At 40.4% G+C, this 23,184-nt stretch overlaps 2 protein-coding genes across 2 annotated transcripts; both read left to right on the forward strand.

Annotated features, from left to right (window-relative positions):
• Positions 1–12,498: 12,498 nt before the first annotated feature.
• On the forward strand, positions 12,499–14,342 carry LOC131669617 (jerky protein homolog-like). Its single transcript, XM_058944622.1, has 3 exons — positions 12,499–14,049; positions 14,141–14,168; positions 14,307–14,342. The coding sequence occupies exons 1-3, from the start codon at positions 12,530–12,532 to the stop codon at positions 14,340–14,342; spliced, it is 1,584 nt and encodes a 527-aa protein (XP_058800605.1). The 5' UTR covers positions 12,499–12,529.
• A 7,719-nt stretch (positions 14,343–22,061) lies between these two features.
• Positions 22,062–23,050, forward strand: LOC131669618 (uncharacterized). The gene is made up of 3 exons (XM_058944623.1): positions 22,062–22,407; positions 22,495–22,722; positions 22,807–23,050. The coding sequence occupies exons 1-3, from the start codon at positions 22,103–22,105 to the stop codon at positions 23,048–23,050; spliced, it is 777 nt and encodes a 258-aa protein (XP_058800606.1). The 5' UTR covers positions 22,062–22,102.
• Positions 23,051–23,184: the final 134 nt, after the last annotated feature.

Consider the following 23,184-nt stretch of genomic DNA (forward strand, 5'->3'; position numbering starts at 1 on the left):
TTTGGACGTGTTAGTGTTATGAAGAAGGGTGTGGTGTCTTTTGCCACACTCTTTACAGGTTTTTGTGCTACTGCACGGGAGTTTGTGGGTCCAAAGACAATTGAAACAAAGCTTGTTCGTTTTTACGAAATCCCAACGTGATTGGACTTCAAAAGATTTGAAGGAGTCGCATTTGAACAGTTGATGTGAACCTTGACACTTAGGACAAACCAGAGAAGTTCACGAAGTTGGAGCTGACGAAGTCGACGGCTGAGAAGACGTAGTGGCAAAAGAAGAGGCCGAGGTTTTGGAGATTTTTGAAGATCGTTGAGGAGTTGAAGTAGCGGGACGCTTTTGCGGGTTAGACTGATAGTCATTGGATTCCTCCAATTCTTCCTGCTTGAAAATGGCTCGCTGGATGAATTTGAACAAAGAATCCAATGATGGCAACTTATTGACATCTAACTTGTCATTCCAACGACTGTAACGTAAGGAGGTAGGCATCTTTCGATGCAACGAACAACCAGATCTTCGCCAAAATTTACATCGAGACGTTTGAGGACATTAATGTGTTGTCGAGCTGAATCATACAATTCGGAAAGGATGACTTCCTTCTTTTGGTCTTTATCCTTCCTGACCCTGGGAAGGTCGAGCAAGGCATTCAAATGACGAGTGGCTACGATAGGCTTATGATCGTAGAAATCGAGAAGAGCTTGCCAGGCGTTAAGATAATCTTCCGCGTTCATCTCATATTCGTCGATTTTCGCGCGAGCACTACCTACCACGCTTGTGAAGAGGTAGTGAGTTTTGGCATCATCGGAGAGTGCTGTTTGATTGTGGACAAGAGCGGTGAACTGACTCTTAAAAAAAGCCCACTGCGAACGAGAACCGTCAAATTTCACGAGATCGATTTCGGGCAGGCGAGCTCGTAATTGTTGTTCGGTTACCGTGATGTTCGTGGCAGTCATAGTAGAATTAGCTAAGGGGTTGGGTAATATTCGTGGTTGTTGAACGTCATTGTATAGTCTGGTTACAATGGTAGCAGTGTCGTAATATTGAGCGTTGAGATTGTCGAATGAGTTTATGATCTCATTTTCGGGGTCAATGTTAATCAGTTCGTCGATAAGTTCTGTCAGTTCGGTTCTTTTCGCAGTCAAGTCAGTGAGTCGCAGTTTAGCATTAATAGCGTTAGGTTCGACAGTAACGTACATCGCGAGATGATCAACTCCCTTTTGAAATGCCTGGTATTTCACCGTGATAAAATATATTCTAGCACTTTGAGCTACAGTTGGAGCCATGATGCGAGATTTTTTATTCTACGTTAACTATTGAAGGAAACAAATTACCGACAAGCGAAAACTGAATTTAACAATTTACGAATAAAATGAATTTAGATAAATATAAATTAGAATTAAATAAAAGTAGCCGATAGATATAAATTAGAATTAAATAAAAAGAACGTAGTAGTTAGAACAGCTGAAATAAAAACTATAAATCTTATCTTAGTTGGGATCGTGTCCCTCGATGTGCAGACCACTGGGCGGCGAGGCTTCCTTGAATGGGAGTGACAGCTGGACGTTGAAAAGATGGAGATGTTGATGATGATGACGATGTTGACAAAAAATGTTCGGACATGGCGTATTTGCCAATTTTAAAGTTCGATGTAACTCTACACGAGTAACACAGACACGTAATGTTCGGTACGCGTGCGCGTGTCGACTTGTATGTGCGTGACGTCACTCGCGAACAAAAGATGAGGTTATGTCGACCTCATAGGAGGCACCATGTTTTGACGTGAAGAATTCACTCCTGAAATACCATAGGTAGTATTGCAGCAAGGTTTTATTGAAAAATACAAAATGTGATTCGAGTCAGAAAATGATTTTTTATGTGGTTTAAACTTTAAGTTTATTGTGAATTCACCTTTAATTTTGTTATTTGAATTTTTTCTCTTAATTTCTAATTAAAAACACTGGGAAAAATGAAAACACTTTGTTATGGGAAAAAAGCCTTTCGATATAAAAAAACCCAATTTATTAAGAATGAAACAGATTAAACAGATTCGGATGAATTGATTATGAGCAAGATATTAACGTCGCACAAAGTGACACGCACAATTCGCTGAAATTGAAATTTTTGCAAGATATGACCACGTGGCCACGTGAAATTTACGCGCACACGCACGCGGAGGAATTCCCGTACACTCGCACACTGGATGGATGATCTTTGGTTTTAGGATTTGATAGATAGCAGGATAAAAATGAAATGATGTTAAGTTGATATCGATGATATCATACAAAGGTATTAGTAGTAATAAGTTGAAAAGATAAGTACGATTGATATCGGTGATATCATACAAAGTTATTAGTAATAATAAGTTGAAAATAGAAGTACGATTGATATCGGTGATATTATACAAAGTATTAGTAGTAATAGGTAGTTCGAGGAAAATAAGATTTGATATTGACGATATCAATATCAAGAAGGAATAAAGAATAGATGAAATAGTTAATTACTTTTGTAATTACCGCGTGGCAGAGGCCACTAATTTATTTTGTTGGTTAAAGGTGTACAAAGATAGATATTTGCGCAATACGTTGATTTGCGTCTTTATTTTGAGTTTTTGTTGTTGGTTTTGCTTTAAATGATCACTGATTTCACTGGATGACACTGAATTTCATGGATGCAACACTGAATAGAAAATTCACGATAGCTCTGCACGCAATGACGGTTCGAACTGTACTGAGCACGTGCTCGTCGTTCTACAGGCGCGAACTTGCCGAAAAACTGCGGGAGCATGTGTAGGGATCTACACACCCGACATACGCAAACTGGCGTTACCGCTGCTGTAGCCGCCGAGCCGCCGTTGCGGTCGGCTACCGCAGCGTCACCGCCACTCACCAGTTCCGCGTATTTACAATTTTCACCGAACGAGCTCGCGCCCTGTTGACATTCCTAATACCTCATTGCTACCATGTACGGGCAAACCAATGACGAGAATTCCTTAGACGCTCACAAACGTATTAACAAGGCTGACGAAAAAACCAACAACAACGGAGCAATAAGGAATACATCGAATGTACCAACAATTCAATCTGGTGTCAACGTGGTTACGTATGACAGCATGCCTATTCCGCCCTTCTGGCCGGCAGAACCAGCACTATGGCTCGGTAGCGTCGAAGCGCTTTTCGCTACACGGAGGATAACGTCCGACAGCACTAAATTTTACTACCTTGTGAGTAAGTTAGACCAAGAAGTACTAAAAAAACTCAGGACTGTGGTGATGAGTCCACCCGAACAAGGTAAATATGAAGCACTAAAAACTGAAATCCTAAAGAATTTTGCTAAAACGCAGGATCAGCGATATCGCGAACTAGTCTCCAGCCTTAGCCTCGGTTCACAAAAGCCCTCAGAACTTTTGGCGAACATGACGGCGCTCGCTGGAAGCGAACTAGACTCAACGTTCGTTTACTCTCTCTGGGCGCAAAAGCTGCCACGCGAAACTCAAGTTGCGTTAGCGGCAGCTGCTCTCAACGATAACAGAGCCCAAGCCGAGCTCGCCGACACTCTCTGGCGCATCCAACAGGACGCTGGCGTTTACGTTGCACCAGTCATGAACGACTCATCAATGGATTACAATAAACAGAAACAACTAGAGAGCGAAATCAATGAACTTCGACAACAAATCCTGGCTTTAAGGACTACTACAACTCATCACTTTCGTTCAAGGTCGAACTCGCGAGGACCGCAAAGCAGACGTACCGGAACCCCGCAGCATCGCCTCAAAAACGACACGAGGACTCTTTGTTTTTATCACAGCAAGTTCGGGAGATCAGCAAAAAAATGCAACCCCCCCCCCCCCCATGCTCATGGGTTTGCACGTTTCACTTCCAATACGGAGCAGATGCCAAGAAATGCAGTGCACCCTGCAACTTCAATACTCAGCCGTTGAACGCCCAGGGAAACGACCCAGCGCTTCAGTAGCAGCGGCGAACACTGACGCCAGACAACATAGTTCTCGCCGTTTATTTATCCGCGACAACACCACAGGTACGACTTTCCTTATTGATACGGGCGCTGACGTTTCTGTTATTCCAGTTTCAAAGACGGACAAGAAGAAACCACCGGTTGGCCGTTTCTTTGCTGCTAACAACACGGTAATCAACAAATACGGGGAAATCCCAATGCTCCTCAACCTGGGACTCAGACGACCGATCAATTGGATCTTCCAGATAGCAGACGTCCCATATGCCATCATCGGCGCGGATCTACTGAATGAATACAAAATTGCAGTGGACATCAACGGTCGATGCATTATCGACTCAATATCCAAACTGCAATCCAAATGTTTCACGAGACCGGCATCCCTGTTTGGCGTATCGGTACAACTACCAGGGGACAACGTTTACACAAAGTTAATCAACGAATTTCCTGAACACGTTGGCAAACCGCGAACAACTTCAGTCAAGAATTCGCCTCCAGTTCATTTCATCAATACCAAAGGGCCACCATGGTCGGCAAGGCCACGTCGATTGCCACCAGAGAAGCTCAAGGCAGCCCAAGCGCTTTTTCAGCGCATGCTAACCGACGGCACCTGCCGCCCTTCCAGCAGCCCCTACTCGTCTCCGCTCCACTTAGCACCAAAAGGGAACAACGATTGGCGTCCGTGTGGCGACTACAGAAGTTTAAATGCTCAAACTATTCCAGATCGCTACCCAATCGCTCACGTCCAAGACTTTTCGTCGATTCTCTATAACAAGTCCATATTCTCAAAGCTGGATCTAGTAAGAGCGCTTACAATCAAATCCCGGTTGCGGAGGAAGACATTCCGAAGACAGCAATTACAACCCCATTCGGACTATTTGAATTTCCGTTCATGACATTCGGCTTGCGTAACGCCGGACAGACATTCCAACGTTTCATCAACAAAATATTATTGGGTCTCGACTTCGTTTATAAATATCTGGACGACATCTTGATTGCATCGGAAACGCAGGAGGAACACCTACAGTATTTGCGCATGGTATTTCAGCGCCTATCCGATTACGGCCTAAACATTAACATCACGAAGTGCGAATTCGGAAAACCTGAACTGGACTTCCTCGGCTGTAGAATATCGGCAGAAGGCACTAAACCTCTCCCTGACAGAGTGCAAGCTCTCTTAGACTACAAGAAACCCTCGAATGTTATGGAACTTCGTAGATTTCTAGGGTCCATCAACTTATACAGACGCTTCATCAAGAATGCCGCGCTTACGCAATCTCTCCTCAATAGCCTTACCAGCAAAGGGAAAAAGAATGATAAAACCCCCGTCAACTGGACCGATGAAACTTCCGCCGCCTTTGAAGACTGCAAACGCGACATTGCTCATGCTACACTTATAGCTCACCCAGCACCTGGTGAACGACTCCGTATTACAACCGATGCTTCGGACAAAGCTCAAGGAGCCACACTAGAACAATTAATCGACAGGCACTGGCAACCACTAGGATTTTACTCCAAGAAATTCTCGGCTACTCAAACTAAATACAGCGCGTATGATCGTGAAGTAACAGCCATATATAACGCAATCAAATACTTTCGCTCTTGGATCGAAGGAGCCCCAGCAGTTAGTATACGCACAGATCACAAGCCACTCATATACGCATTCAAGCAGAACTCGGAGAAGGTGCCCCGCGCCAGCAACGGCAACTATCCTACATCAGCCAGTACACAACAACAATAGAACACATCGCAGGAACGGACAACCACATGGCCGACGCCTTGTCCAGGGTTGACGCCTTACGCTTCCCCACGGTTATTAACTTTGAAGACTTGGCGGTTGCACAGAGCACGGACCCAGAACTCCAGGACATACTGAAATTCAACCCCACGTCCCTCAACCTGCAGAAATTAACCTACGGACCAGATCATCATGCCATGTACTGTGACGTATCCTCCACGGATATCCACCCATTCGTTCCTAAACAATTTCGTTTTCAGATTTTCAACGCATTTCATAATCCATCACATCCAGGGGGAAAAGCATTATCTCGCATAGTGGCCCAACGCTATGTTTGGCCGTCGATGAACAAAGACCTTCGCCGTTTCGCCAAAGAGTGCGTCGAGTGCCAGCGTTCCAAAATTGGACGTGACATCCACAAGCTACCTGCAACATTTACGCACCCTAACGCTCGTTTTGACCATGTACACATCGACATCGTTGGCCCTCTCCCCGAAAAACATGGATACAAGTACTGTATCACGATGGTGGATCGTTTCTCCAGATGGCCGGAAGCAATCCCAACTAGTAACATCACAGCGGATACAGTGGCAAAAGTATTCTTCTCACACTGGATAGCAAGATTCGGCAGTCCAAAAATCATAATGACTGACCAAGGCTCTCAGTTCGAGTCGGCGTTATTCACTTCCCTCGTTTTACTGGTCGGCGGAAAACGAATCCGCACCTCACCGTACCATCCTCCCGCTAACGGACTACTCGAACGATGGCACCGAGCGTTAAAAGCCGCCATCATGTGTCATGAAGGACAAGACTGGATCGACGCGCTCCCCGTAGTACTCCTCGAATTGCGGACATGCTTCAAGGAAGATTTGAAAGCTTCAGTTGCCGAATACTTATACGGGACCACCCTTAGGATCCCCGATGAATTCTTCCTTCACGAAGACCCACCCACGGATCCTCACGCCTTTCTAGAAGACTACCGCATACATATGCGTAATTTGACGCCGACGCCCGCTAAGCACCACTGCAAACAGAAGACATTCTGTTTTAAAGATCTGTATTCTTGCTCGCACGTATTTCTATGCTGCGATTTGTCCTGCAAACGCAGCCTCGAACAGCCTTACTCAGGGCCTCACGAAATTCTCGAGAGAATAAACGACAGAAACTTCAAGATCGACATCAATGGTAGAGATGCAGTAGTAAACTTCAAGCGCCTGAAACCAGCCCACCTGCCCACCTCTGAAATTTTCGACTCCACCGGAACAACAGGCGCAGATAGCGATACCAGTTCACCTCAACCAGCAACACAGGATACCCCTCAACCTGTCAGATCTGGGACGACACACAGTCAATTACTCACCCCGAACCTAAAGACGTACTGCCCAAAGAAAGTACGGATAGACTTAAGCAAAAACAAATGTTATTAACAATCGATAAATACCTCATTGTAATTTCAAGTACCTTTGTATACGATAACATTCCTAGAATACTAATCACTTATGTTCAAATTAATATTAAGCGTTTCATTACCAGGAGAGAAGTGTCAATCATTGCATTTCATACTATATTTAATTATACAATTAATAATCGTTTCACTCGGAAGGGAGTAGTGTGGCGCCCCGCGCACTTGTAGTTGTAGAAAGTCCCGCATGCATGCCCCGTGGCGCATGCTCAGGCTGTGACCACCGTTGAGCACTCCTCACTCGGTCTCTGTAACGAAGAATCGTCGTAGCGCTCTTACCGACACGCACCGAATATCGAATAAAGGAGCAATACAGATAAGTGGGGATTTGAAATCAGTGACCTTTCCCGCCTCGGCATCCCTGGATCCCCACACATGCGCAGTTGGTGGCGCCATCTCCCGAAGCTCTCACCCAAGCTCGTCATTCGCGGTCATACATACGCACATATATGTGACGACGGAACAACCAGGACCATAGCCTCAATCTCCTTCACATTTGCGACTTCTCTGGCTGGAAACTCTGGAGCGGAAACTGATGAATATGTCAAAGGTGCGTGACCACAGCGGTTGAAACACCACTGGCCGTCCCAGCAGATGTCGTCTCGTTGGCGAGGTCAGGCGCTCATTACCTCGCCTATACTAACGGCGACTTCGGCCGTCAAGGCCGTCAATGTCTCCATTTTCTTCTTTATTGTGGTCCTGAAGATTTTAATTTTGTAAAAAGACATCACAACTCAAATTATACTCTCCAGCTTCTTTCATCACGCTCGTCCATTTTGCACTTTCACACTATAAACATTTAGCCCTTTCGGTTGTCCATAGTGCCGCACGGAAGGACGTATCTTTTTAACTTGGATACGCGCGTGGACCGCTACCCATTGACGCTTATTATCAACCTCTAATTCTTAAACCTTAGATGAGAGCACCCGTAGGACCCGATAAGGTCCATAAAACTTAGGATCAAGCTTCTCATTCTTTCCCACCACCGTATTCAAAAGCGAATGTGCCTTCCGCCAAACCATATTACTAACCTGAAACACCGCGCTCCTTCATTTCCGATCGTATTGCCGTTTCTGCTTTTGTTGCGCGCTCTTAATATGCTTCGCTACGAAATCGCGCAACGCGTTTAATCTCTGCAGTCGATCCTTTCACACCTCCGGATTCATCTTCAACAACGGCCCGCGCACCTCGGTCTCGCGTCACAAACTCTTGATTTGACGTCCGAACTCTTTTTCTTTCGAATGACGTCGAAAATTTAAGAAAGCTGGCGAAACCTTCGTGGATGACTAGGTCGCTGTATTGATCGCATGCTAAAATCGTACAAATGCTTGTCCCAATTTCGGTGGTCGTTTCCCACGAAAATCGCGATCATCGTTTTCAGCGTGCGATTTACGCGCTCGATCGAGTCGCTGGTGGTAAACGGGGCACAATACATGCTCAACGCTGTACTCCCGTGACATATCCTGGAAAACCTTGCTCTTGTAGATCTGTACGTTATCGTTCACCAAATAGTCCGGCGTCTTCCAACGGAACAAAATCAGTTCTTCTAGCGCACGCGCGGACTTTCCGTCCACCGAACGTAATGGCTTCAACTCGACCTATTTAGTAAAAAGATCTTAGAAGACTACCGTGTATCGAAACCGATTTTTACTCCGGGATAACTCCACGACATCCGTAGCGACTACCACCCTCGAACGCTTTCCCATTAAATCTTTCGGCGCCTGTTGTTCAACTTTATACCATATTTTTGATACTTGATACACTCGGAGACAAAGTTTTTGACGTCATACCAAACCACTGGCCAGTAGTACTCGCGTGCGATTCTGTCATGTTTTTTCCTAGCTATAGTGTCCCAAGGATGGTTCATAGTGTGCATCTTGCAGGACACGCTCCCGATACTTTAGCGGCACTAGCACTCCTCCCTAATAGTCACCAGATCGAGTAAATGGTCTCGCATATATCTATACAGCATTTTTCCCTCGACCTTCCAATTTACGAACTTTCCCGGTGTATCCATGACATCGCGTACTCGTTGCTAATATCACGCGTCCTGAACAATCACAAACGCACATACCTCGGCCTCGTCCTTCAACTTGCGCTAGAGCGCATTGGGGGTTTACTTGAAAGAGGTGTAAGTAAGAGTAGTGTGGACAAAGTTAAAATAATCTTACCTTGTAAAAAAGTCCAAAATATGTAATTAATATTGAATCATTACTCTATCGTAACGGGGCGAGGTTATGGCATAAATAAAAAAGGAAGAATTAATTGTGAAGTAGTTAGACACTTTTATTAAAAGAATCATGGAAAAATGGTCAGTTGGTATAAAAAATCCTACTCGTAAGTAGTGAAAAGCCATCTGAACAATTATAAAGTATATTGAAATAATATACAAACCAGTTAACTATGAATATATTACTTTAAAAGGAATATTATAAAAAAAAACAAGGCAGACAGAGACATATCACGGTTCAAATTGAGTGAGGCTCGATCAGCATGTATAATTGCGTTTTTGAATGGTCATTCTAAAGAACTTACTCGGTTTGACGCACGCACACATACTATTGATTAGGAAGATATCCCCACGATTATAAGGCACTCGGTAGCTTCAACGTCTCGGGAACGGCTCAGCCCTCGCTACGTCATTGCCGAGAATAAGATGGGCAATGCCGCGTGGTTGGAGATACCCCAGAGAATACGTCGCATCTTCTCCTAAGACAACAGGCAATCCTATCCTTAGACCTCGAGGTACGGCACTGGACACAATTCGTAGTAGTTTTTCGAATGAAGCGCGCTCACACACAAAAACTTCAGCACACCAGGCTAAGAGATTAGAAAGATCGGCTTAAAAACATGGACATAGAGAAAGCGAAACAACCTTCTCTATCTTCCCAAGATAACTAATTACATTTTCGCGGCACAGAGAGCACAGAAATTCCTTCTCTTGGTTTAGAGCCTCATTAAAAAGGATCAATAAGAAGTTTGGGAGGGCGGTGCATAGCAGCTTATACTCGTAATTCGCATGGACCCTCCGTGCTTCATCTCTCTCTCTCTCTCTCTCTCTCTCTCTCTCTCTCTCTCTCTCTCTCTCTCTCTCTCTCTCTCTCTCTCTCTCTCTCTCTCTCTCTCTCTCGTTCTCGGCTAGTCAGCGACACCAGCTGGTAATCCCGGTTCTTATGGTCCCAGCGTGTACCTTGTCTGTTATGCGCATGGTGATACGTGTTGAGTTATTCCCAGGTTTTCCTACTGCCTGCCCGAGTGCTAATTGAGGGTTGTAAAATCTCTGTTGGCGATGGCAGAGATAGCGCACGAGAGAACAACTCTAAAGTAAGAAGCGTACATAAAGTGAACAGGACACGTGATGCAGCGCTTCTCTTCGATGAGTAGTCTCGCAGTCCAGCTGCTGAAAATCAAGAACCCATTGTTATGTCTATGCAAGGAGATGTTACTGCTAGACGTAATAATGTATAAAATACTGTCGCGTTAGTAAAAGTTGGATCTTAGACAGGAGTTAAGCAGAGGTTGATTAAAGGGATAGCGCCTTTATTATCTGTTATCGGCTTCCCCCATACGTGCTTTAATGACCCAATATAAACCGCGGATGAAGAATTTTACTTTGTCTTTTTCAAGTTGGCTTTTAAATCCAACATAGTTTCGATTTTCCCTTATTGCTGCTTCAAAAAGTTCGTCAGCTACTGTTTTCATTCTATTAGAAAATGTGACTACATTCTCACCACGTTTTTGTTTTAAGGTTGCTAATTCGCCTGTTAATTGATTACAAGTTTTTGCTGATCCGAACAGTAGGTCTAAAAATTTAATCCTTTGTTCTACATTATCAAACGTTTTTCCTTGCACGCTTTTAAGTGCCTCGCCGCTTAGTTTAATTTTAATTAACTTGGTGAGATCATTTTCATTGATTGTCGGGACTATGCTGCGTGCCTCTCGACAACCGTCGATAAATAAGTGTAAGGGTATGTAAATCCATCGAATTTAGGTCGAAGTTAACAGCGTCTTTCAAGTTAAAATTTTTTATTGGCGATACTATGTTTTGTGTGGAATTCATTAGTCCTGTTCTGATAGTCCCCGGCGTATAATACGTAGTAAATGAGCTGCTTGCAAAATTAGTTTTGTTTGTAGAGGCAAAATGTCGAGTTGGAGTGAAATCAACTTTTTCCGATTTATTATGAGCCATTTCTGGTGATTTGGAAGCGGATGGTGTGTTAGTCATAGATACGTTTGTAGTGGGAGCGTTATACGTGTCTGAATTTTCAATTGCTGTCTCGTAACCTGTTTAATTTTGTCTCGAAGCATTGCTTAGTTTCCTGTTGATTATATTTACATAGTCAGTCAGTTTGTTGTATACAGTTGTATACACTATATATATATAAATATATACGTATATATTTATAGATTTGTACACGTTGATTGACGTTTTTGAAGTGACTTTTTGCAGTGAATATTTGAACGGTAAGTGTACATATTACGTTTTAATAATTTTATAATTTTCCTCCACAAAATAACGCAAGAATGTATTTTTAATTTGATATTTATATTGTATTAACCCGTAAAGTACATATTTTATATATCTGCTAATTAATTTGTTTATCAAAACAAAGTTATAAGTAAATTTTAATTAACAATTTAAAATAAATTAAAATTTAAGAATCTTTCTACACTTATTAAAAAACTTGTAAAAACAAGTATTTGATAGTTATATAATTTTTATCCAGTTTATTTGCAGTAGAAAAATTCAATTATAAATTGTTTATACATATGTATATATCCTTTAAGGCCCATGCAGAAAATGGATGATGTAGCGACAAATTAATTACGATTTTCATCGTATAATTAAAAATAAATTATATGTATTTTTTCTACTTTGGAACTTTTAATTGTTTGAAAAAAATTATTTAAAATGAAAATTTTCATTCGTGAAAAATTGAAACCACCAATCGATTCTATTCAAAATCCAAGACGAAAATCACTATGACGTTTTTTTGTCAGTGTACAATATTTATAAGCAATTGAAATTTATTAAAATTATTGTGATTTTCAACAATTAATTATGCCAATCGATTCTATGGAAAAAAATTATGACAATAAATCAAAATCTGACGTAAAAACATCATATATATTTTCGCCTTGATTTTTTTCGTAGCTTCGATTAATGCTTTTATTTTTTGAAAATCAAAAATTTTCCACTAAATTCTTTAAATAATTTTTTTATAAACCATTGAAAACTACAAAAGAAAAAATACGTATATTTTATTTTTTTATTATATGTACAATAAATGACGAATTATGTTTCATTTATATATACTAATGTTTACTGTATTATTTATTTACAAAAATTTCTTTTTCAGATTACCATGTCTAAGTCTTTAACAGCAGCGCAAATCTCCGATATCAAACAGAAACTGTTTGAAAAGCAGTCGATGGCCAGTCTTGCTAAGGAATATAATGTATCATCAAGGACAATCGGGAGAGAGAGGGACATGGACGGCCAGCAGCAGACAGGCCTAGAATCCCCAATCATCAGGAAGCACCAGGTGAACTTGTCGATTAAAGACAAACTGGACATCATCGCCAAGCTTGAGAAAGGACAATCGACGGATGATTTGGCAAAGTTCTATAACGTCGATTCTTCAACTATCAGAAATACCAGATCTTCAAAATCAGATATATTGAAGCGTAGCTTGGCGCTGGAGCAGTCAAAGCAACCATTAGATAGTAAAAGAATTCGTACAGAAGAAAACATCCGTGACACAGCGCTATATTCTTGGTTCGAGGACGAACGTGCTGCTGGAACACCAATCTCGGGTAGTTACCTCCAAGAAAAGGCTTTGGAGCTCCACAAAGCGAAAGGACTCGAAGGCGATTTCAAGGCGAGCAACGGTTGGCTCAACAATTTCAAGAAGCGCTATGGTATCAGAGAATTATCTATGCAAGAAGAAAAATTGTCTGCTGATAGTATTGGAGCAGAAGACTTCAAAAGTGAAATGAAGAATTGCATCGTAGAAGGAGGCTACTCTTTAGACCAAATGTACAACGCAGATGAAACGGCCTTATACTTCAGATCGCTGCCACGGAAAACTTTAGCTGCAGGCCACGAAAGACAAGCAGCGGGATTTAAAGAGCCAAAGGAACGAGTCACGGTCATGTGCTGCGCCAATGCGACGGGATCGCATAAAATTACGCCTTTAGTCGTCGGAAAATTTGCAAAACCAAGATGTTTCACTAAGTGTAAAGAAGAAAATATTTTGTTACCAGTGAAGTATACTAGCAGCAAATCAGCCTGGATGAGCAAAAAATTGTTTTTGGACTGGTTCGAGAACGTCTTTATTCAAGAAGTAAAAGAAAAACATCCAGTGCATAGGAAAGTGCTTCTTTTACTCGACAATGCGCCATCTCACCCTTCTGTTGATGAGCTGAACCAAATCGACGAGACGATCCAAGTGAAGTTTTTACCGCCGAATGTGACGGCTTTGGTTCAACCTATGGATCAAGGAGTGATAGAAAAAATGAAAAAGATGTACCGAAAAAAGCTGTTGAAAGAGCTTTTCCTGCCGCAACGTGGAGGCAGTACGAAAGGCAGCATTCACAAATTAGCGCAAAAACAAGATATGAAAGATTGCTGCTATAGAGTTTGGAACTCTTGGAATGACATCAACGATCGAGATATTTCCCATGCCTGGAATCGGCTTTTTGATGTCGCTGATTTTCCACGAGAGCAACGAGTTTCTGCAGAAGAAGTCAATCAGTTACTTGCCCTTCTCAGAGATGTTCCAGAGTACGCTGATTGTACTTTTGACATGGCAGCAGCTTGGATTGCAGCTGATTTTCAAGAAAACGCCTGGGAGCGTTCAAATGTTGTTGAAATTTATGAGAGGTATGTAAAGATGTTTTCAATAAATAAATTTATATATATATATAAAATTTCATGATACGTTGTATTAAAGCATGCTATAATTTTTTTTTAGGATGACAGCATCTAGTAATGGCTCGGAAGTAGGAGAAGAAGAAGAGGAAGAAGAAGAGGAAGAAGAAGAGGAAGAAGGTGAAATTGAAGAAAGCGATCGTGTATGCCAACCAGAAGAAGAGGTTTCACGCGAAGATGCGTATAAGGCTGCACTGACACTCTTGAAGTTTCTTGAGAATGATTGGGATTCTACGCCAGGCTAAATCAAAAATATCCAAAATCTTGCAGATCATGTTATTACTAACTATAAGCCAATTTGAGCTTTTCATAATTTAATTTTGATATTTATGTGATTTCTGAGTTCCTATATGTGATAAAAAAATATCTAGTTTGTACAATGAAAATAAAATAGATTTTTATTGATTTTTTTACCAAACGCGTTGTGTATTGTGATTTTTATTGAAAACGAGACATGATGAAAAAAAATACCAGTATGTAATTTGCAATTGCTTATAAAAATTATTTAAACGAATTAATAGATCTTTTATTTATAAAAACTAAAAAAACCATTGGTGTTATTAGTTTTTCAAAATCGGTACTTTTTTAAAAATTTTGAATTGTTTATAATGATTTTACACTAACAAATTAGAATCAGACAAAAAAAAAGCGATAGAGAATGTCTAAGATTTTCTCGTCAAACCAATTGATGCTTTTAATTTTTTTAAAGAAAAAAAAATTTTCCGATTTATTTTAATAATAAACAAAATTTTTAGCGATTTATTTTTATAATAAAAAAATAACAAAAATATAAAAAATATGGTATTAAAAAAAAGAAGTATTTCGTTCGTTCATGTTTTACAAAGAAATTAAATAACTAATTATTGCCTATACATATGTAGAAATCATAAATAAAATTTATTTGCGTTCAATTTTTTAAATTATCAAAAAAAAGTTGACTATCATATTAATTATACTTTGTTGTTAACGTATGAATTTTGTTTAATATAAGGCGCAGCTGCTTATTTTGAACTATTTTTGAGGGCCCCAAAGGGCCCACGCGGCAAGCTACAGTATGCCCATACCTGGCCGTACGCTCTGATTGGCTGCTGCTCACCGAGAAGTGCCGGGGCGAGCTACTCCCGAGAGCGAGAAGTGCCGCGGGTTCGACTGTATACCCTACCCATACAACAACAATTGTCATATAACCTTGTCTATGTCAAAATCATCGGCCCTCACAAACCACCATACACCATACGATGCATTAAATGCACAGACTGCATACATCATGTCGTTCTATACTATCCCAACCTCAAGTTACCTATAGACTCAATTCCTAAAACACCCGGCATTAACAGCCTTTTACCTTTCCGAACAAAAAACATCCGCTCTTTAAAACAATTTCATGAACACTACTCTAACTGCTTACACATAGCCATGAAATATATAGCAGAGATAAGAGATATCTTTGAGAAACGCACTAACCAAAACACCCCTACACAAACACATTACACCGCTAGTCATCATCGCGACATCCAAGATAAAAATACAATGCTCGGCGAGCTACTCAAACCCAGTACTAATTACCCTTCTGACACGCCCCCACGAGTAGCACCGCTCCTGCTCCGTAGAAACTATAACACCTCCCCAACCACACTAATAAACATTTTTAACCAAATAGACAATTAGGAATGGATTGAGCTTTTTAACAAAATCGCTGTCAACGCTAGACAAAGATTTAAAAAAAAAAAAAAACAACTCTTCAGCTAACTTCAGCAAAATGCCCCTACCCAGAGTACTTTTCATCAATCCACTAACTACCGTTATATGCCAAAACCAGCCAACTACAAAGCAATATGATAGTCGCAGCCTGGAATCGCTTTTGAAAAAGGACCTACCATACGATTTATTCAAGAAAAATGGAATATTATCACCGCTCTTGACATCAACTTGGTGCTAAACTCTCATTACAATTTCACCCAAACACTGGAAAAAATATCTGCAGCCTGCAACACCATCGAGATAAACGATTTCATCAAAAGTTCTATATACACAGCCTACGAAGAAACAAAAAAACTCCAACACATTAACGAAGCAGTCAGCACTTCTCTCAACGCGTACGCTTTTGACACACCCTACGGGAGGCGGAATGTCCTAACATCGCCAGACAGCCTCTTACTCGAACATGCCGATAAGGCCCTTGAAGATGTTTTGTATATGCGCGAGAGTAATTTGACCGAACAAATGGGCGAGTATGACTTATCTTATATTACCGAAAATAATTTACAATCAGAAACAAATCTTTTGCTTTTTAGAAAAACTCGCGCAGATTTCGTTACTAGCGCAATGAGCCCAGTATATAATTCTACACACATTAGCCTTATTTTAGCCGAAATTAACGACATTTTACATAAGTTTATTTACATATCAACTGAAGTACGTCAACTCCTGCAAAACAAACAATTTTCTTTCAATCCGTAATTTTTGCTAAACGCGATAAAAACTATCAAGGCAATTACTAATTCAAAGTTGCCAGTACATATGTCAAAAATCAATATCATAACACTACAACAAATTGCAGAAGTTAACGTAGTCTACTTTCGTAAGAACATCATTGTCGAAGTAATTTTTCCCCTTGTCGCAAGCAGCAATACACAGAGTTTCAAATTATATTCACTACCAGTATTTTAGTATCTCAACAAAACTAACCAAATCGCTAAGTTCATTAGACCACAAAGTGATTACCTGACTGTGACAGAGGGAGAAACTACCCATGCCTTTGTAAGCAAAAATTTAATTGATAACGAGTGTAAACGTATTTTTTCCTTCTATCTGTGCCCACGCCCGACTATACACAAGCCAAACAATAATTCCTGCGAGTTTAGTCTGTTAACATCACCGGAAGAGTCAAATCTTGTATTTTGCCAACTTGAAACTAGCTCCGAAACTGACTATTATCTTATACCGACGTTACAAAATAATGTTTTGCTATACTCAGTGACTCTCAATACTTCCTTTGATGTGAATTGTAACGGCGTAGTACAACCCTTTCTTTTGAATAGCACTGGATTAATACATATTCCCTAGCTGTGCGAACTTAGAATAAACCACCATATTTATTTAGGGGCTAAGAAAAAACTAAAGGCGGAAAATTTTGTAATTCCGAAAATCTCTCTGACAACTACAAACAAAATAGTAATAAAAAGCCCAAAGATAAATAATAATCAGAACGGATACTCGGACCGAACGAAATTATTACACGCGTATTTAGCGTTAGAAGTAACCATTGTAATCGTTATCGCATCCATAATCGCAGTAAGTTGCATACTCTGCGCATATAGAGTGTGCAATGACAAAGACCGCAGGTTCAAAAATATACCAATGCAAGAACTGAATCAGCCCTTAACTACTCAAAAAAGAATGATTTGCAAATCTGCACCGACATTACTTGACGGAAAATATTTTAGGCTACCAATCAACTACGACACTCCTCACTCCCCATCCATGGCCGTGCAAGCAGTCCCACACCAAAAATCCGAAACAACAGATACTCCTCCACCTCTCCCCACTTTCTAAAAAAAAAACAAAAAAAAAGGTAATAAAGCACTAAAATACCCCGTCATGTTAGATACACCATAAACCAGCACAATGAAATGCACGGCAACTACCACACTCGGCCCGCCGCACAAAAAGGCCAATAGATCCTGGACGACGGAACAGGTAAAAAATTAAACAACCGGACGTCGGCAGAAACTATGGAACGACTAATTACAAGATGGGAGAACCAGGAAGCCCAGATGAGCATGCAACATCCTAAACTGCCACTATTGGACGATGATGGAGGCTGGAACCAGCACCAACTGACGCAGTATATTTTCCAGGAGGCCCATCACGGACACCTGCACCTAAGATTCCTCTTCGAGGAAACCTATGAAGGAGAGGGGTTCGGACGAGCCCCTTTCAATCCATGCCGTGTGTGCGGACAAGACACCGTACATTGGCAGGGGTGTTTCTTCTGCCGGGCACGCGTCGCAGCCGCTTCAAAAGACCAACAACTGGCCACGGAGGCCGAATGTGTCCGCCCGGAGAGCATTGTATGCTCAGTAATGCTCCTTGTGCCGGCAAGGAGGTTTTATGTAGCTTCCAGAGGAATTTGCAGGTTCGTTTGCAGTTGCTGTAATCCTATCCCAAGTCCTTCCTATTCTTAGAATAATAAGATAAAAAAATATATATATAGTAATAATAAATATATATGATAATAATAATAAAGATAGTAATAACACAAAAAAAAACACAACATACAAAACAAAACAAAAAAAAAAATAATAATAATAATTACAGTAATGCTCGGAGAGCACTAGTCCCTTGCTTTATCAGCAAAGGACTCCGAGGGGTGGGCATGTTACGTCGATACAAAAGAAAAAGTACGTGACGAATTATGATAAGTAAATAACGGGTTATGGTAACAAACCGGGTATCGGTAATTTAATTTTCTCAATTGGCATGGTAAGCATTTTTGAATGAACTCTTGCACATCTTCCTTCAAATGTACCCAGTAGTATTTATTCTTGATACGTTTGTAAGTTCTATTGCAACCGTTATGACCACCTATCGCTGAACAGTGGGCCTCTTCGATTATTTGTTTACGATGCTCGATGGGGGCGAAAACTATAAGTCCCTGACATACTATAATCTTGACTTCAGAAGGGCCCAGTGTATTTTTTATCATTCGTAAAATTTCAAAGAAATCGACGAGTTCAATTTTTTTACTTTGGGCTATACTGACGGTTTTAATTTTATTTTCAGTTAAATTTATTACTAATTGCTTCAGTGCCTGGTATATATAATTTCTAATGTTTTCGATAGTCTCTCTATTTTCATGACGGATTGGGATAATAAAATGCATCTTGTTTCCTATTTTGATTATAGTGGGAACGGCTAATTGTAATTTGTTCATTTGTGGTAGTTTATCATGTTTAAATAAACTGAGTGCACCTTCATCCAGGGGGGTACCAAAGGTGTCAGTGAAGTACAAGTAATTGTCTCGCCTCATAAATAGTGCGTCCCGACAATAGATAACGTTTTCATTGGGTAAAGTCACGGGTTCGGTAGGGGAGTTGACTGAATCTTCAAGCATCACGTCTTTTAAAGAGGTCATATCCTGTTTTGGTTGTGAGTCCTGTTTATTTTTAGAGTCTTCATTATGCGTATTATATTGTGTGCCAATTTTATTGCCTTCGGAGCAGTACGTGTTTTCAGTAACTGTAGGATAATTGATATTCGTGTCAGTTTCCGTTACTGGCATGTCTACTTCCTGTCTACTTATGTGTGTCTACTTACTAGGAGGCGGATTCTTTTTCTGACGCGGCAGGAGGGACTTGATGGCTTCCAAGTATTTTGTACTTGGTTGTCGGCCCCTCGCGCGTCGCGTGGTCATGACGTGCGTATTTGTGCCTTTTTGTGTCGTCATCTAGTTGAGCTGTCAAGACGCCTAGATGCTTGTAACTGCTTATTGAGCTGTTCGACTTCCTGTATAGGATTTCGAGAGAGTGCATCTACATTGACATTCGACGCGCCTTTTTTATATCCGACTTCGAAATTAAAATTTTGTAACAATAGTCGCTGATGAGTTGCTTATGAATTTGGGTCGCTTATCGAATATAAATGTACCAAAGGTCTATGGTCAGTAATGATGATGAATTTTCGGCCGTACAGATAAGGTCTGAATTGTGAAATACTCCATACTATTGCTAATAGTTCGAGTCGGATAGCGGGGTAATTACTTTTAGCAGGTGTGAGGGTACGTGAGATGTATGCTGCAGCGTGTTCTCGCTCTTGGTCGTCAAATTGAGAAAGCGACCCTGCGATTCCGATTTTGGATACGTCAGTGGTAAGAAAAAATGTTCTGTCGAAATCCGGGTGCCTGAGCACCGGAGATTCACATAATTTATCGCGTAGTGTCTCGAAAGCTTTTTGCTGCTCTTCCGCCTAAACGAACGGTTGGCGTTTCTTTAATAGAATAGTAAGTGGTTTAGCGATTTTAGTAAAATTTTCTATGAATCGTCTATAGTATCCTGCCAGGCCAAGCCATTATTTAACATTTTTTGGCGTGCGTGGGACCGGGAATTCTTTTACTGCGCGCAGTTTGTCGTTGCACGGGCGTAGTCTATCTTTCGAGATTATATGTCCGGGATATTCGATTTCCGGGCGTAGAATTTTGCATTTCTTCGGATGAAGAACCAGATTAGTTTCACGAAGGCGTTTCATTAACTCGATGATGCTCTCGCAGTGTTCGTCGAATGTTTTAGAATATACGCAAATATCATCGAGAAATGCTACTACATTTTTTAAGTCTGATACTAGTACATTTATTAGTGACAGAAAAACTGGTGCTCTAGTTTTAAGTCCAAAGGGGGAGCGACAAAACTGATATAGGCCTGACTCACATTGAAATGCCGTTTTATGCCTGTGTTCCTTTTTAATGCTTATCTGATGATATGATGAATACATATCGAATGATGAGAATAGTTGCGCACCGACCATTCGTTCAAATAAGTCGACAGGTAGAGGGACTGGGAAATTATAATCTGGAATAATTTTATTTAATGCGCGATAGTTAAATACGATGCGCGGCGGTTGCGGTTCGCCATCTTCCGTATTCTTCTTGGGCACGCAATAGACTGTTGCGCAATATGCGCTAGTTGATTTTTCGATAATATCTCTTTCTAGCAATTCCTGCATTTGTTCATTTATAAATTTACTGATCTGCGGGGGGTGCCTAAACTGTCGGAGTCTGACTGGCACTTCGGAGGTAGTATAGATCTCGTGCTCGATAATACTCGTGGTCTCGAGCTTGTTGCCCTTAATCTTTCGCTGTAATTTTCGACGATTTCTTTAATTTTTGTTCGTTGATCTTGTTTGATATGGTCCAATTTAATCAACTGAAGTAACTGTTTAACTCTTTCGTGACGATTATTAGTTCCTGGGTTAACAATTAGTGCTGCGCAATGCGCTCTAGGTACTTTTCCTCTAATAATCGAGCGGGCTGTTAATAATGCATTTAATGTATTACTAACTATATTTGGCTTTTTATAAGTTACTTATAAGTTACTTATAAGTTACTTTGTGATTTAATAATTGGATCGAGGTACCTATTTAGTATTTCGAGCAAGTATACGCGATTGCTATTAATTTCAGATTCTTTATTATTTAAACAACTAATAATACTGTTAGTTAATTCTTGTATTGACGGATAATCTGATTCTGATTTTTCTGATTTTTTAATCATTTCTGATGCTTTGTTTAAAGCGTAGAGTAAATCGGATTCGTTTTCCAGATTTTGCGTGCGCATGCCAGAAGTTACAGATACAGAGTTAATTTTTTTTGAGTTCTCGGAAAGGTAGTTAACAGACAGGTTGTATAGATTGTCGGAATCTGATTTTTTTGGTGTTTCTCAGATTTTGTTTTCAGACAGCTGAGATATATACTCTTTAGGAGTCAGTATTTAATTTTGTTTTATCACATCGTGACCATTTTTTTTACATGGGTTTTGTATACTGGTGCGTTCGTCCTCCGAGTTTCGACCGCTAGGTCCAGCAGTTTCCCACTAAGGTTGTCGACCGAATACGAGGAGTTATCGCCAGGCTGTGCCTGCCCTTCGTTTGCGAGAGGTATCTTGCTGGGTGCCTGGTTAATTTTTTTTGCTACGGGAATAGCTCCAATGTAACAGGATTTACTTTCGGTGAGAATTGGGAAAAACAATTCATTAATTTTTAAGAGATTCCTGGCGTAATTAATATGCGCTCTGTATTTTTTAATGACTCGCTTCCTATTACACCGTCTTCTAATATAGGAAAATTTTCCGGTACTAGGTGAAAATCTAGTACAAAGTTATGAAAAGTTAATGAAACTTTTCCTAATGGGGACGTACATGTGGTGGGGGGAGAGAACAAGGTCAGCTAAGATGGCGACGGGAATCCGCATCTATACACGTGAATCATAGGGCCAAGTGCAGTTTTTAAGGAAAATGTTACTAACTATAAATGAAATTTGCATTTGGGCTGGTGAAAATCCTAGTCAAAGACGTTTTGTGGAGGGAGAACGAATTCTTGCTGTAGGTCATTTACTAAATTGTGGAAGAACGGACGTTAAAGTTGGAGTCGTCAAGGTGAAGGCTTTTTGTTTGCAAACTACGGCTATCAAAGAAAAGCCACACGAAATTGATATTGATATCAGTGAATCTGGCTGTATATTAAATTGTACTTGCACTTGCAAAGCTAGCCTCAGTGGCAAATGCAAACATGTGGTTGCTGCATTATTGCACTGCTACCGGTAAATACCTAACCTCCATTTTTGTATCACATGTTGAATGCTTGTATATAACTTTTATTTTTGTTTAAGGTAATTCTATTTTTTTAGTGATAGTGAACACATACAGACGTTCTCATGCACTGACCTGACATGTTCTTGGAAAAAACCGCAAAAAGAAATTCTGGAAAAATATGGTCCAACACCATTAGAAAACCATGCATGTTTTCAAAATCCTGACACTTATCACCTTAACAACATTAATTTACAGCTCAGCCCAAATGATATAAAAAATATTGTTATAAAAAATCTACCAAAGTCAGCATTCTCAAAAGATATGTAAGTATAAATAAACTTCTTTTTCTAAATAATAATTTGAAACTTAAATCTCATTGCATATTTAATTGCTTCAATTATGTGTAGGTTGGGAAGGCACGAGTCAATTGTTGCAGTTGAAAAAAGTGTTTCGGAGGCTGAGAAGATAGCAATAAAGTTAATATTTTTACATCAAGAGAACCAACTTTTAGAATCATTAAACAAACTTGCAGGAAATCCTCTTAATAACTGCTGCATCAAAACTTTAGACATGCTAAATGGGAATTTTGAAAAAATTTTTGGATTAACTAACGGTTTTGGGTTCGATACTTCGTTAGACATGATTTTTTAAACAATTATACAATAATAAACACTGTTTACCCATTACACGCAACGACAGACTGCGGACCCGTTTACTTTCATTTTTAGTCACCAGAGGCGCTCACGATCAGATGTACGTCCCCAAATGTCGAGATACTTTCTTGC

This window comes from Phymastichus coffea, unplaced genomic scaffold (genome assembly GCF_024137745.1).
Source record: "Phymastichus coffea isolate CEN01 unplaced genomic scaffold, Cenicafe_Pcof_1.1 PCOF00095, whole genome shotgun sequence".
NCBI classification, from domain to species: domain Eukaryota; kingdom Metazoa; phylum Arthropoda; class Insecta; order Hymenoptera; family Eulophidae; genus Phymastichus; species Phymastichus coffea.

Coding starts and splice junctions, on each gene's coding strand:
- LOC131669617 (XM_058944622.1), top strand. CDS start 12,530: ATGTCTAAGTCTTTAACAGCAGCGCAAATCTCCGATATCAAACAGAAA. Junction 14,050..14,140: donor GTTGTTGAAATTTATGAGAG/GTATGTAAAGAT, acceptor ATTTTTTTTTAG/GATGACAGCATCTAGTAATG. Junction 14,169..14,306: donor CATCTAGTAATGGCTCGGAA/GTAGGAGAAGAA, acceptor ACACTCTTGAAG/TTTCTTGAGAATGATTGGGA.
- LOC131669618 (XM_058944623.1), top strand. CDS start 22,103: ATGTTACTAACTATAAATGAAATTTGCATTTGGGCTGGTGAAAATCCT. Junction 22,408..22,494: donor GCATTATTGCACTGCTACCG/GTAAATACCTAA, acceptor CTATTTTTTTAG/TGATAGTGAACACATACAGA. Junction 22,723..22,806: donor TCAGCATTCTCAAAAGATAT/GTAAGTATAAAT, acceptor AATTATGTGTAG/GTTGGGAAGGCACGAGTCAA.